This window comes from Olea europaea, chromosome 3, assembly GCF_002742605.1.
Source record: "Olea europaea var. sylvestris chromosome 3, O_europaea_v1, whole genome shotgun sequence".
Classification (NCBI taxonomy): Eukaryota; Viridiplantae; Streptophyta; class Magnoliopsida; order Lamiales; family Oleaceae; genus Olea; species Olea europaea.
The window spans coordinates 16,243,978-16,259,042 of record NC_036239.1 but is presented as its reverse complement, the minus strand read 5'-3'; the positions used below and the strand labels follow the sequence as shown (position 1 = coordinate 16,259,042).

The following is a 15,065-nucleotide window of genomic DNA, read 5'->3' as shown; positions in this document are numbered from 1 at the left end:
CGAACGAACCCCATCTCACTCTCTCTCATTCACATTCGTACCGGCACTGGCACTGACGCAAAACGTCGCCCCTACGCCTTCAAAACCACCATTTTTGCACAGATTTGCGTTGCTTCTCTTCTTCCTCGTTTTTTCCCGGTCCAAACCCTTGTGATCAACCCTTTTACTTCATCATATCATTCCTAATCAAATCATAAAGTTATCAGAAAAATACAATCTTTGTTGTTCTCACTATTGGGTAAATTACGCACTTTTCTGCTCTTATTTCTTCAAATCTCAGTTGTCCAGGTTCCAGAGTTTGCCCAGTTGAAAGTTCCTTCATGCCCAAGTACGATTTTTCCCCTTTTATTTTGATTTATTCGTTTGTAGTAATAACCTATTTGAATCGCATCTGATTAATGTAGAAAAGAAGACTTCATGAACAACATATATTTTATTTTATGCTGTCGTTTCCCCTCTCTGTGTGTTTATTTGTTGGTTGAATTTATGGGATTTTCTTTTATGTTTTAGGATATGTTTTTTTGCAATTCGATCATATCTTTGTTTTGAAAATTTATTTGTTTAATTTGGTGGGAAAATGTCGCTCACCTGAGAAATGATAAGGAGGTGGAAAAGATAGTCTTAGTTTTCTTATCCTCTGTTAACTGAAATTAATTGGGGGATGTTTTCTGCTATTTTTATACTATTTCTGCTCAAATTTCAGCGTGTGTTAGATTTCAATGTTCTGGTGCTTGATGGTTTACTAATTGCATCTAAAATTCCAACTTTTTAATAGATTGTTGAAAGCAATGGAGGAATTGAAAGTTTTTGTGTTATTAATGATATGGGTATACTCGTCGTCCTTATCGCTAATCGTGGAACTTTGAATCAAAAGAAATTAGATCTTAACAAAATTAAGTGCAAAAGAAAAGAAAATGATTAGGGTTTGTTTGCTGAGGAATTGATGAAGCACAGTTGATTTGTGGTGCATGTGGGAAGTGGTGGCCTGGCCACACATTGACTTTGCCTGTGGCATAGTTGATTGCTCTGTTTTATAAAATGTTTCTAATTTGCTAGTATTCTTAATATGTTGGTGGAGCTGTTTATTACTACTGTAAATTTTTCTCAATTCATTCAGTTCTAGTAATATTAACAGTTGAACATCCAAAAGTTTACCGTTCCATTTTTCATTTTGAGTTCTAGGAATGAAGAGGACTGCATACGGTGCTGCTCCTCATGTGCAGGATCATTGGCCAATTAAGAAAGCACTCACACTCTCTGACGTTGATATCACCCATCCCTTCCTGACATTATCCAGGCAACAGGTTGAAACCCATATTGTTGTGTATATGACATCTGAACAGCAAGAACTTTTAAGAGAAGAAGGTCAAGTGGGTTTTAATGCCCAAGATGTCGATACTGGTGATTTTTATGTGATGAAATTGAAGTGTCGTGGTAGCTATTATAGTCTTATTGGCAAATGGGGAAAAGTTGTACGTGGAAAGGGACTTGATGTTGGGCAAGAAATCAAATTACGGTGGCATAATGGGTGTTTACACTTCTCAGTTCCACAACAGCAGGTTCTTCTAGTACCACCAGTTCGAACGGTTACAGCACCTCTGGTTCCTGACCACTGGCCTCTTACCAAGGTCCTGACTTCGTCTGATGTTGATACTAACCATCCTTTTCTCCTGCTGCCTCGTAAAGCTGTTGAAGATCATATTCTTGCACACTGGATGCCACAAGAAAGAGAAAGATTGAGAAAGGAAGAGCAGGTTCCTATAAATGCACAGGATTATGATACGGGTGATATTCATTTGATGAAATTGAAGTGGCGAGGAAATTATTATAACCTTATTGGGAGATGGGCAAATATAATTCGACAGAAAGGACTTGGTGTTGGCAAAGAAATCAGAATGTGTTGGGCAAATAATTGTTTATACTTCTCAGTTCCAGAAGATCATTATGTCGCAGCAGTATCTGGATATGATAATTGGCCTATTAAGAAATCACTCACGTTGTCCGACATTGATACCAATCATCCATTCCTTACTTTGCCAGGCAAAGCGGTCAAGGATCATATACTCATCTACTGGACACAACAAGCTCGGGAACAATTGAGGAGTGATCATCAAGTTACCATCAATGCTCGAGATGATGAGAGTGGCGATCTGTATGTAATGAAGTTGAAATGGCGCGGGAGTTATTATAATCTTATTGGCAAGTGGGGTAAAATCATTAGAGAGAAGGGACTCCATGTGGGAAGAGAAATCAGAGTGCGTTGGGCCCAAGGATGCTTGGTCTTCTCAGTTCCTCAATGACAGTGTTATTTTATGTAGATAGGCGGAAAAGCTTCACCCAGTACTCATTATGTTCTAGCAATCATCTCATTCTTATATAATATGTCTGATTTCATATGTTTAATTTTCGACTATGCTTTCGGTTCTGATTGGTTATGATGGTTGGCCTGACAAAACCATAACATCCATCCAGGCTACTAATGACTGGTGCCAGAGACTTGCTGGATGTTACAAATTGAACATGGTGCTGCAATACATAAAATTATTAATGTGTTCCATAGTCCACTGCATCAAATATCATTAAGAGGAAATTTCTTAAGGACGTGTTTGCAGAGAGAGAATGAAAAGTGGCCCCATTATTTTTGTTACTCTTTTAAATGACTATTTTTATCAAAATTCCTAAACTATCATTTTTATCTCCCTCTTCTTCTTTAACATCTCAGTCTTACAGCCTACGTTCCTTTGCTAATGAAAGACAATGAGAGATTGGGAAACAGAAGAAAGACCAGAGTAAAATAAAAAGAGGAATGGACCCTAGGAATAACAAAAGAAAGGGGAAAAAGTAGGGCAGTCATCCCTTCAAATTCTTTTGTTTATGAAATGAGGATTTCCTCGAGATAACTATAGTAATGGTATAATTGTAGCATTAAGACAAAAAGTTGTGATAATTAAGAAGAACTGTGGTAGCTAGCAGTTGTGATAATTTAGGAGAACTGTGGTAGCTAGCAGTCATTTTGTAGTGTTACAGTAATTAATGGATTTGGTGGGATGTGGAAGGGTTAGGAGGAAATTTTTGAAGTTTAGAAGTGTGCTTTGAAGTTAGAATTACTCGCCCAACATGACAAATTTGGAGAGTTTGGAGTGGGCGAGTTAGGAGAATTGACATGCTTTTCTTTTTTATTGTTTTATTTAAGGAAGGAGTATATTTGTTATTTTACATAAGTAATTTGATAAAAATGATGATTTCGCAATAAAATGTGAAAGTAAGAATAAAAGTGTTAAAAAATGAAAGGATTTGCACAATAATATTGAAAGATAAGGAAATTTTGTGCTAATTACCCTTTCATTTATGAGATATCGTGTTTGTATGTTTCATTTGTTTGCAAGTAATACATTTATCCATTAAATGGAACGAGTCGAGAGTGAGCTAGCATGCAAGTCAATTCGTACGAGATGATGAGTGACTTGTACAAGAAATTCACTCCTCAATTCATTAGTTGGACGAGTTGTGAGCTCTTTGCTATTGCGAAATTACTATTTTGAATAGTTCCTCTAATCTTCAAAAGCACTTCTTTTCAATTTGACTTAATGGTAGTTAGTTTTGTTTGATTGTATATGATTTTATTTTCCATTTTTTCCATATAAAGTTGATATTAGCCCTTTTCTGCTTTCAAACTATTGCTCATATGTTCTATGGTTACACTGCTCATCGTTAATGTTGTTTATATACTACACTACAGTCTCCAGGCAGAATGTTACATTCATCAATGTGATATATAGTTTAAATGGTTAAGGTAATGAGGAAACTGATGCTTGTTCAAGGATTTGGTATACGACTAAACATCAAAAGTAATATTCACCTTGTCCAAGTGATGGACTTCCGATTCAAAAATAGTATGATCCCTGCTTCTAATGAGGATTTACGTTTGATTCCTCCATTTGTGCGGTCGTCGTCAGTTTACGTTTTATTTTGAAAATTGGATCCTAGGCCACCATCTTTGTACATTGGGATTAAAGTATCTTTCCAATTTTCGACTGATCAATTGTGATAGTACAAGTGCTATATGACTTGTATTCCTGAATGATTTTTACGAAGATCATTCTCTGATATCGGCAGTTCCCTGGAGTTTCCTCCGTGGCTCGTGATCTCCCTGATTTGGATACTTGGAACAAGAAATGCAATATTTTCTGGTAATATGCATTTTCCAGCATATAAAGAACCAGGACAAACTAAGTAGATCTGCAATTGCCTTGAAAGTATTGTACATAATCTCACCAAGGAAATATTAGGATACTGGGTGGTAGAGGATGCCAATAGTGGAAGAAGGTTCTTACTTCAGTTGTATCTGAAAAAATTGTCATGCGTTTTCTATAACGTGATTTATATCGCAAGTGTACGGTGTTAAGTTTTTTAATATATGAATGAAGTTAAGAGTGTCGAACTCACAGGAATCGTAATTCAAATTCTATTAGATATTATAATTATATAGTCTCTATTTTATTTAGACGAATGAGTTATGAAATCAATATTTTTAAACTAATCTAATGATGAATGTGGTGAGGATTTCAATGATATAAAAACAAGTTTGAAATATCACTCGAGATAAGAAAGCCTAGGATTGATTTCACCTAACTATTAACTATGATTCTAAATTATCTAGTTATCTCTAATTAAACTTTCTCATGTTTATAAGCAAGAAATCAATTATGTTGCTATCATTTCTCTCAAGTGCCGGCGAGAAATTAATCTTAGATTTCAATTCCAAAATCTCTATACCAAATTAAAATCAAGAATTTATCAAATTCATGGTTCTTTTATGGAGTAAGTTTCATAGATCCTACACCTTCTCTCGAAACCATAAAATCTATGTAGCGTTAATCTTATGATCGCTCCTAAATTCCTCTCTCTCTCGAGTGCGGGAATTGACTAGCATTTGCTTATTCAATTAATGGTCAATTAACTGAAAGGCCTAACCTTCTGGGTAAAGTTACCCACTAGAAAGGGATTCCTTGCTCCCGTATTAAAATCATAACACAAATAAACAGAATGAAAAATTTCATAGAAATAACTAAAATAAATTCAAATCAAACCCTTGAAGAATATGTTAGTTCATGATAGAAGCCATGAAATCTACACAATTCATAAAGAATAACAAGAAGAGAAGAAAGATAAAACTATTTTTTGGATGGTTGAATCAATCTTTTTCACCAAGTTGCCTTTGCCTCCTTGATTTCTTGAATCTTGCCCCCTTCTTTCCAAGTTGAATTCTCCCTTCAATTGTGGTATGTAGGTGTATATTTATAATATTTTGAAGTCTTGGAAGATTTAGGTTTGGATTGGGTTAAGAAAAGAATCTAAAAAACTCAAAATTCTTTTTTCTCGCCCTGCGGTGCCCAAGATAGGTGCTGCGCGCCGCAATGTTGATTTTCAGCAAGACGGGCTGCAACGCCCAAGATGGGGCGCTCCTGGCGCTCACTTTAAGTGGAAAAAAGTACTATGCATCTTTCAGTATTTTTATTACAACTTTTTCTCCCAATATCTTATTGAGGCAATCCAAGATGCATTGGAAAGTTAATTCAAAGGGCTACAATTTTGATTTAGATATCATTTTCCAATTCCGAAGTTTGCTTTGTCAAACATGGATCTCAACATGAGACAAAATTCGGAACATAACTTTTTCGATTAGAAATTGATTTGTGATCGTACTTTGACTATATTTCATCCTTTTGACTTCTTTCTTTATCCAATTGACTCCCAACACTCTCAAACCTTTATTGTGAAGTTAGACACAACTTTTGAGGCGCTTCCTTTTGTGGATCAGACCAAATGATCGCTCAAGACAACGGTATGCAATCTCCTACAGCTGGAAAATGGCTTCCTGTTCCAGAAGCTGCTGAAGGTTTGCAAGCTGAGCCTCCGTTTGAGTTCCAGGTTTGGGAAATCACATTAGAGGTGGTCTGTACGTATTTGGATTCCAGTGTTGCCGAACTTGAGAGAGATGCTTACCCTGTTTTAGATGAACTGGCCAGAAATGTTAGCATGAAGACTCTTGAGCATGAGAGAAGTTTGAAAAGCAATCTCACTCGATTACTTGTGCAGCTGCAAAAGGTAAATATGTCGTCCTGTAAAAGGTAAATATGTCGTCTATGTCCTTTTATTATTTGATGGATCGTGACAGTTTCTAAATTCTTAGAATGACACTTTCGTGGAATTTGGATGCCCTTCCCTACTTTTTATTCTCTCATCTTGTCAGAATGTAAACCGTCTGAAAGAGATGGAATGAACGGATTTGTTTTTATTTTGCATCTGCCTGTTTTCAATATTTTCATTTCTACATTTTACCCTTGTGAAATCTTCATTTTTCTGGTTTGGAAACTTTTTTATGGCTTTAGCTTCTTTGACAGAAGGTAAACCATCTGAAAGAGATGGGCTGAACGGATTTGTTTATATTCTGTATCTGCCTATTTTCAATATTTTCATTTCTACATTACCCTTGTGAAATCTTCATTTTTCTGGTCAAGGAAACTTTTTCATCGTTTTAGCTTCTTGAAAGTCGTTCTTAGGTTTGCTTTGCTTATTTTGACTTAAATAATGTGTGGGTCATCAGCATGGACAACTGTATATCTTCCTTAATTATCGACTAGCAAAATATAAGAAACTTTCATGTCTTGCACCAATTTATAAGATATTAAACTTTGTCAAACATGGATTAAATATCATTTCCTGAAAATACAGTCCTAGATGGTCTGTCTATTTAATAGTAATTAGATTTGAGATGGATGCTCTAACTTTATAAGCTCTAAGCTTTAGGAGCTATTGGACTGGTTTCATTTCATAAACTGTTCGCATTTGCCATCAATTGTTGGTGCATCTTTGCCCCTTTACGAGCTCATGCCATAGTTGCAGCTTATTCTTTGTAGTGCATATTGGCACCATGTTCAGTTCATCCCTTCATTTGGAAGTGGGAATATGCGTGTCCAGAGTGAAGTTAGTGCTTATTCCAACTTCACCTCAAAGGCTAGAATATGAAATTAAGGGGTTATCCAATTGATGCTTCTTTTGAGGTCAGTTTTTGACATGGTTGTTAAGGCTGTAGTGGTTGCTTGTATTGGCAGTGACTCCACATCGACAAATCATCTCGAAAGCAATAAGAGCTGCTGAAATGGTCCAAGACTTCGAATTGCCTTGTCTGAGCCTTGTTTAAACTTTTAGACTTGAGTATTTATGCATGCAAATTGAAGATTACCAGCATCAAATATTGTCGATCTATTGTGATTTGTACCAGTGCAATTAGACTAACTACAGCTGGCCCTGCATTCTGGAACCGCTTCCATCTTATATCTCTTCCTTGGATCGATATCTGGTATCAAAATCTATATTGCACCCTTTATTATGCATTAGGAGTCTTTAAATTCTTTTGGCTAGATTTTCCAGTAAGGCATTTTTTTCTTTTTGGATAGTCTTATCAGCATTTTAGCACGTTTTGCTAAGTTCTAAAGAGTGAGATCAATTCTTAGCGAATCATGAGTAGATTACTTTCGTCCTATATGCTAATGAAGGGGCAAACATTCGTCTGGCGGTATGAGAGATGTGAGATCGAACATCTTTTATATGACAATGAAGATATGGCTCAATTATACTTAACAAGGAAGTGGATACAGAATCAGCAATCTGAGGCTTTGATGGGAGAAATGGCAGCAAATGGCATTTTTTCCACTGTACCTCTTCTCAGACAGCTTTACAAGAAGTGGTGCTTTGGTAAGCAACTATCTAAATGACAAAACATGGAGGACATAGAAATATTACTTGAAGCTTACTTCATGCAACTGGATGGCACTCGTAACAAGATACTGTCTGTAAGTATATCCTTGAATATCACACGACATTCTTTTTTTTTCCCTCTTTTTGATTTTATTCTCGTAGTAAAATATGTTGAACAGTAAAGGTATTTTACAAGACAATTTGCAGTCCTTTAATTATTATAATTTCATTAATAGAACTTGATAGCATTTTGGTTACAATATCTTCAACCATTTTTTTGCTCTCTTACCCGTTTTCAGCTGCTTTAACTATCCAACTTTTGTCCTGTGTCTCCAAGACAATTGCAGTCCTATGATTTTTTGTAACATCATTTATAGAACTTTATGCGTATTTTTGTTCGAAGGTCTGCTGCCATTTTATTTTTTTTGGGTCTCTCACCTATTTTCAGCTGCTTAATTATCCAACTTTGTCCTGTGTATCTCATATTTACCATTTAAGACTATCCTTGACGTGCTCAACTAGATTTTGGAAGCTAATAAATTTATGAATTGTGGAAATTTCTATGTAGGATTCACCTTGATGAAACAGCATCTCATTTGGGCACTGATCCTGTAGAATAGCCTGCAATGCTGACCGAAACTTCTGGCTCTCCTAAATTTGACAATCTGAAATTGATTGCAAACGAGAAATTCAAAAGCTAACCATTTCCTTACCTGTTTTTTGTTTTTTCTGAGAATATATGTCTGCTTAATGAATGTTCAAAAGTCCAGTGGCATGAATAACTTTACTTTTTCTATTCTCTTGCACTTCCACTTTTTTATGCCCCCTGTTTGACAACCTTTATTTGAAAACTACTTTTTCTACATACTTATTTTCAATTACACATTCACACGATAAAATATTGTACATGTAGACTCAAAACTTTTTCCTACTTTTTAAGAATAATGATATTTGCAATCACTCAATGTCGTAGTCACCCTATATGGCATACTACGTGACATACATGTGACGGTTAATGATTTGATATGTGAGGTAAGAAAAACCTACCATATTAATATATCAAATCACGAACCGTCATGTAGCATGCCACGTAGGATGACTGTCGTAGTAAGAGACTATGAATAGCATTACTCAGTTTTTAACCACACGCACTCTAAAAAATTACTATTTAAAACTTTATTTTTGTCAATAAATGGTCATCAAACACGGTCTAAATTAAAACTCTTTATTTTTTGTATTTATTTTCAACCACACATTCATAATATTTTGCACGTAAACGCAAAATTTTTCCATATTTTTTAACCATACATTCTCCAAAAATCACTATTCGAAACATCATTTTCCCCAAATTCTCTTTATAATGACCATCAGCTCGAGTACTCATTAGAGCAAACTACTTCCGATGCATAACTGTCGTCTTCTTTATAGACATTGATTTTTCATGTGTGAAATCTCCAGGTACGGGAAGGACATTGATGACAGAGGATTATGTTGACATCCAACTTGACAATCAGTGAAACGAACTTATTCAACTGCAATCCACATTGGCAATTAATTTGCCATAGCCGTAGAGGCTATGATGGCTGGATGGTTCGGCATGAACATCCCTTACAAATTGTATGATAAGAGCATGCTACACGTACAGGGGTCTATTTTATAGACCCCTGCCAGATAACACACATGTGCGGGTCCCGATGTAATTTATTGTTATTATTATTATTATTATTATAATATGAGACCAACCCCTCACTGGGGTCGGTAAGACTTCTGTAAGGAAGTGCTCTGTACACGGAGCATTTCCCTTGTATGATATTAATGGGATATTCGGCCTCTGTGTTGGAATTATGACAGCCTTTTGTGTATTACTATTTCTCCTGGTTCTAGAATTCGCCAGATGGAATGAAGTCACAGAAAATGTGTCTACGCCTATAATTTCATTTCTCTCTTAACTGTTAGTTCCAAGTTGTAACATATTCATCATTCGAGTTCTTTACTAAATATTGGATTCGCATCATAACATGCTGAATTAATCACATAAAGAATTGCAGAATTATCATTGAATCGTGATTAATTTTAATCCGAATTCTAAACTGGTTGACGATTGCTCCAATTTCGATCTTGGACCTTGATCGACAATCTTCGATCCTCTAACCCTCAGAATCTTTTTCAGTATTCTCCAAAAGTATGAATTGCAATTGATGAGTGAGCACGTCGAGAGAATCGCAAAATAAAGGTGGTGAAGATTGAACTCCCGAGACTTTTCAAGCTAGAGTAATTGTTTTGAAATTCCCAGCTTCTTGGAAAGGTTATAGAAAGAAGACCATTCATAGTTGCAAAAATTATTCTTTGGAAGGAGAAAAAAAAAAATATCTACGAATTGAGAGGGTCTAGTGCACGAAATGTGATTGACAATCCTCATGGTTGTACTTCAAAAGTCCATGCCATAGACAAAGCGGACAAATCACGCTCTTCAAAAATTTCTTAATATACATTTAAAATATCGCACTTTAGTCTCAGTTAATCTTATAGCATGTTTGGATAGGCTTATCTTATAAGAGCATTTTTAAGAGACTTTATATTGACTTTTCAAAATAAATAATGCTATTTATGGTAAAGATTATCGATAATTGTCTTAGGTGACATATACATGACAGTTTGTTATTTGACGCATGAAGCAATAAAAAATTATCACATTAATATATCAAATAATAACATGTTATGTATATAATATGTAGGACGACTATTGATGGTCTTTACAATAAATAGCATTCCTCTTTTAAAATGGAAAGTATGTTTGGCTCTCCAAATTTAGAGAGTCAAACTCACTCTCTATTCTTAAAGAACAATTATTGCATTTAATAAGTTAAGAATTTTAATATTCTATTTCTTCAACTATTCAAACCACATTTAAATTGATTGGCCATTGACATATAAAAATTATGTTAAATAAAATTTAAAGAGAAATCAATAAACATTTTCTAACAAAAGCAAAATGAAGAGTCAAGCATCTTCAAAAGAATATTTATTTATAAAGAGCATTTTATGTATTATAGAGAGCATTTCTAAATTTTTATATACTCCAATAATGTTCTCTATTTTGACTCTTTATTTTACGTTTTTCAAGAACTATTTATGAATTTTTCCTCATATTTGAAGTTAACGTAATTTTTTATATGTCATTTGCTAATCAATTTAATTTTAGTTTGAATAATTTTAAAGGATATTGCTATAAGTAAATCAAGATTTATATAAAGGATTACATAATATCCACATAACACTTTATCAATTGTCAATTTAAAATGCAGTCAATTTTTTCATCCAATCTTTTCTTTCCACATCATTTTCACTAACCGCTTATATACCATTTTTATGTACAAGTAGCAAAATCCTAATTTAAAACATAAAGTAATAAAATCTGTAATTTATTAAATACAATTATTGTACATTTAAGAATAGAGAGTGAGTTTGACTCTCAATTAAAAAACACAAACCCATTCTCCATGTTAAAAAGTTAAAATAGAAAGTCTCTTAAAGTTTATTTTTAATTATTAGCTCTTTAATATAAAGAGAACTTTAAATTTAGAGAATTTATTGGATATGCTAGATAAAAGTGAGTATTGGAGATTTCATGGGTATTATGGAATGTGGATAATAAATAGGTAATTGTTATAAAGTTGTGAATACTACAAAAATGTGAGATTAAAATTAAAGCCAGATCAACTTAAATTTTAAATTAACCAATCCGAGCAAGCACTTAATCTTGCCCGCGGTCTCTATTGAGAAAGAATATATATGTATTTCGGGAAGATATCACGTTGTAAAAACCTTATTTAGAAAGTGTTTATTAACCATTTAAATTATACATAAATAAAAATGAATGGCGAATAAATAAGTAGTACTAACTAGCCAACTAAATGAATCTGTAAAAAAATATAATTCGATTGCGTATCAACAGTTTATAAACATAGGTCAAGTTTAGCTGCATCATTGTATTACCTTATAACCAATATACAATGTAAAGTAATTCTACTCCTTTCCAAGTAGGTAAACTAGAAGCAAAATGAATATTCAAATATGGAAATGTTCTTTTCCTTTTTTGGTCGAGAAAGATTATTCAACAGTTTTATTCTTCTAAACAGATAGATATCTGTACAAAAGGGGGAAAAAAGAGCCGTTTGATTTAAGATGGATGACATAAAATATTCACAGCCTAATCCTCGTATTCTGTCTCTTCATCGTCGTCCACATTATTTTCTCTGTATCTCAACCCTCCTCCAACATTTTCACGTTCCTCTTCTGTCTCTTCGCTATCTTCCTCATATAATTCCTCTTTAACTGGCCAAGATCTTTTCACAGCGTTCAAGTTGGCCAGAGAAGCACTTGAACTTTTCCCCCTAGAAACTTTCGAAGGGGGCATCTTCAGAGTTGGCTTTGGCCTGCTTTTTTTCTGAATTTTGCCATTGCCACCACGTTTTCCAGCATGCGCATCTTGATCACTAGCTTCATCCATCTCGTCTGGGAAATGGCCAGGGTGCTCTCTTCTTAGGTGAAGATTCAGCTTGTATTCATGGATGTACGCCTTTTCACAACCTTCATATGGACAGGTGTATGGACGGTCAGCTGATGAGGCGCCAGAAGCTCCGGCATAAGATTTTGGATTTTTCACTGGCTTTTCTGCAGGCTGAATATACTTGGCTTCATCTGCCCCGTTCTAATGAAAAACATGTCCAGAATTAAAATACGATACAAAGTAAAGCAGTAAAGAGACAAAAACTTAAAAACTGTATGGACAAATTTATTTAAAAATTTTCAAAAATGATGGATCATGGATACCTACATTTCTGGAACATGAAACCAAGATTCGATTACATTATTGAAGTGTAAATATGAAAATAAATGCAGATATATCTGAAAAAACTTTAAAAAGGGCACAGCTCTAACTCTGGAGTTGAAGGAATGAAACTAAAGTTGAGTTTGATGAAATCAAATCAAACTCAAGCAAATTATCCTCCCATTTGATCAGGACCAATCCCATAGATAGTTATTCTTAAAGAAGGCAACACTTTCCATTTCCAAGAAATGTGAAGCACAAAAACAATCTAATAATGCCAAGTCATGATATAAAGCACCAAGCAAGATTATGGAGAGAGAGCAAAGCAAAGGAAAAATCGAAGTATCAACCTTTTCGTGCAGAGATGCAATGTGTTTCTTTAGCTTGTACCCATGAGCAAATCGTTTTCCACATTCAGGATATGGGCAACGATGATAATTCTCTTGTGAATGAGTTTTCATGTGTGATCTCAGATTGAAATCCAAGGAGAATGCCTGCATAACAGAGTATAAATTAGAACTGAGAAATTCTTCAGGATTACAGAAAGAACAAAATTCTAATGATGTCTTAACACTCCACAGTGTATCAACTGTGAACACGGTCTATATTTTGCAATGTGGCCTCAAATACAATAAACCTCAATTTCAGATGCCACTCGGGACGGGGTGGGGGTGTTGATACGTTCTAGACGAACTATAGGGCACACAGATTACTCACCTTACCACACCCATCGTGTGGGCATACGAAATCTCTTGCTCCAGTATGAATTAAAAAATGTCTTTTCAGTTTTGAACTATCCAAAAATTTCTGCAAAATATGCCACGATATTGGTGAGTAATGCTTGACAGACTTGGAAAGAACATAACTAGTTAAGCATCAATAGAAGTATGGCTAACCATCCAGAAGCAATTAAATAGAGATTCAAATACTAAAACATAATTATTACCTATCAAAAAAAAAAAAAAAAAAAAAAATTTTTTAGGATTACAAGGTCACTTGATTAAGTACAAATAGCCTTTGATATCGATATACTTAGATACTTTCAAACAGATGCTTTAGTTAAGAACCACTAGAAAAGGGCATGAGGCAAAAATTACTTACAATCATCTAATGGAGAATCTTGCTATGCGACCACATTGTTATGCTGAAAATACAATCAATGGGACAATCATGCAAGTCATATTATCCCAATATAAAGGTCATGAAGTGAAATGTAATTTCAAAACTTTCAAACCACAAATAAACGAACAAAAAAGAAAAAAAATATATATGAAAAAGAACAAAACCCAACTCAGACCCCTTTCACATGCGATGTAGGCAGCATCAATTACTGAAACCATTATCTAAGGCCATAATTAGTAATGTCTGTGAGTTTATTTGCAGCACTTGCATCTTTGCATCAAACCAGTAAGTTATCAATCGAAATTACTAACAAGTTGAAATGATTCTTCTTCCTTTTTTTTTCTTTTTTTTTTTTTCAAGAATTCACGTTGTATGACACAACAATCAGTGATAAAAAAGATAAAATGATAAAATGATTTCTTCTTAACAGGAGATATTTTGAAGGGTTTCTTTCAACCAAAAAAATAAAAGGAAAAAAAAATGCTCCCACTCAAAAACACACTGATATCAATGGCCCAAATAACAGTAAATCTAGATGACTGTAAAATAGATACTATTTGTTCTCAATCTTTAAAAATCACAAGCAAGTTCGACTTCAAGATGCTTGTGTCATTTAAAAGCGAAGTCTAAAATCAGTAGTTATAAGGTATACTTCCATAGTCAGCAATCAGTATGCTGAAAAGTGGGCAAAGTAGGAAGGACTTTAACAGTAAAAATTCAATAGGTCCTAGAAAACTAGACCAATATGCTTTTAAGCTCTATGGTAAAGCCTATAGAAATAGTGAAGTTTATCCTACTCACAGGTTGTATGCCTTTGTCTCAAAACAGGACAACTCATAATTCCTCCCCAGACAATAGAAATATTACCTTTCCACAGTTGTCATAATGGCAAATATATGATTTCTCCCCGTGGATGTGAGAATGCTTCCTCAAAGACCCAGCATCAATAAATGTCTTTCCACAGCCATCATAACTACAAAGGAAAAGAACTTCCGTTGTTGGTTCAGGCTCCGGCTCCACCACTTCTGGCTCTTCTGACTTCTCCTTCATCGCCTTTTGGGTGGCCTCTAAAAATTATGACAGAGTTATTAGGGTTTAACCAAAAGTTCACACTTACAAGGCCATTATTGACTGCCACAACAAGGCCATACGACTAGAATATACTGACAAAAAACAAATAGATTATTTAGCAGATTTAAAAGAGAGACAGAGAGAGAGTATTGCAATCGAAAATCACTATACCAAAGCCTATAGGCCCTCAAAATGATCCACCTCTTATCTACCTTTGGTATAGGCAGACTCATAGTCATTTATCCCGTGCTACATATCTATTAATTCTAATTCGGTTTTT

General features: G+C 34.6%; 2 protein-coding genes and 1 long non-coding RNA gene across 4 annotated transcripts; 2 read left to right on the top strand and 1 right to left on the bottom strand.

Annotated features, from left to right (window-relative positions):
• Positions 1-2,425, top strand: LOC111387427. Its single transcript, XM_023011982.1, has 2 exons — positions 1-328; positions 1,183-2,425. The coding sequence occupies exon 2, from the start codon at positions 1,185-1,187 to the stop codon at positions 2,298-2,300; it is 1,116 nt and encodes a 371-aa protein (XP_022867750.1). The 5' UTR covers positions 1-328; positions 1,183-1,184; the 3' UTR covers positions 2,301-2,425.
• A 3,401-nt stretch (positions 2,426-5,826) lies between these two features.
• Positions 5,827-8,725, top strand: LOC111391720. Its single transcript, XR_002702160.1, has 3 exons — positions 5,827-6,108; positions 7,116-7,856; positions 8,330-8,725. It is a non-coding gene; the product is annotated as an uncharacterized LOC111391720 (long non-coding RNA).
• Positions 8,726-11,726: 3,001 nt separating this feature from the next.
• Positions 11,727-14,806, bottom strand: LOC111387413 (zinc finger transcription factor YY1-like). Of its 2 annotated transcripts, XM_023011976.1 has the most exons (5): positions 14,582-14,793; positions 13,694-13,736; positions 13,310-13,399; positions 12,943-13,086; positions 11,727-12,472 (listed from the first exon to the last, which is right to left on the bottom strand). In XM_023011976.1, the coding sequence occupies exons 2-5, from the start codon at positions 13,697-13,699 to the stop codon at positions 11,972-11,974; spliced, it is 741 nt and encodes a 246-aa protein (XP_022867744.1). In that variant the 5' UTR covers positions 13,700-13,736; positions 14,582-14,793; the 3' UTR covers positions 11,727-11,971. The 2 variants fall into 2 exon arrangements, with proteins under 2 accessions (XP_022867744.1, XP_022867738.1); XM_023011970.1 differs by lacking the exon at positions 13,694-13,736 and having other exon boundaries at positions 14,582-14,806.
• Between the last annotated feature and the right edge of the window lie 259 nt (positions 14,807-15,065).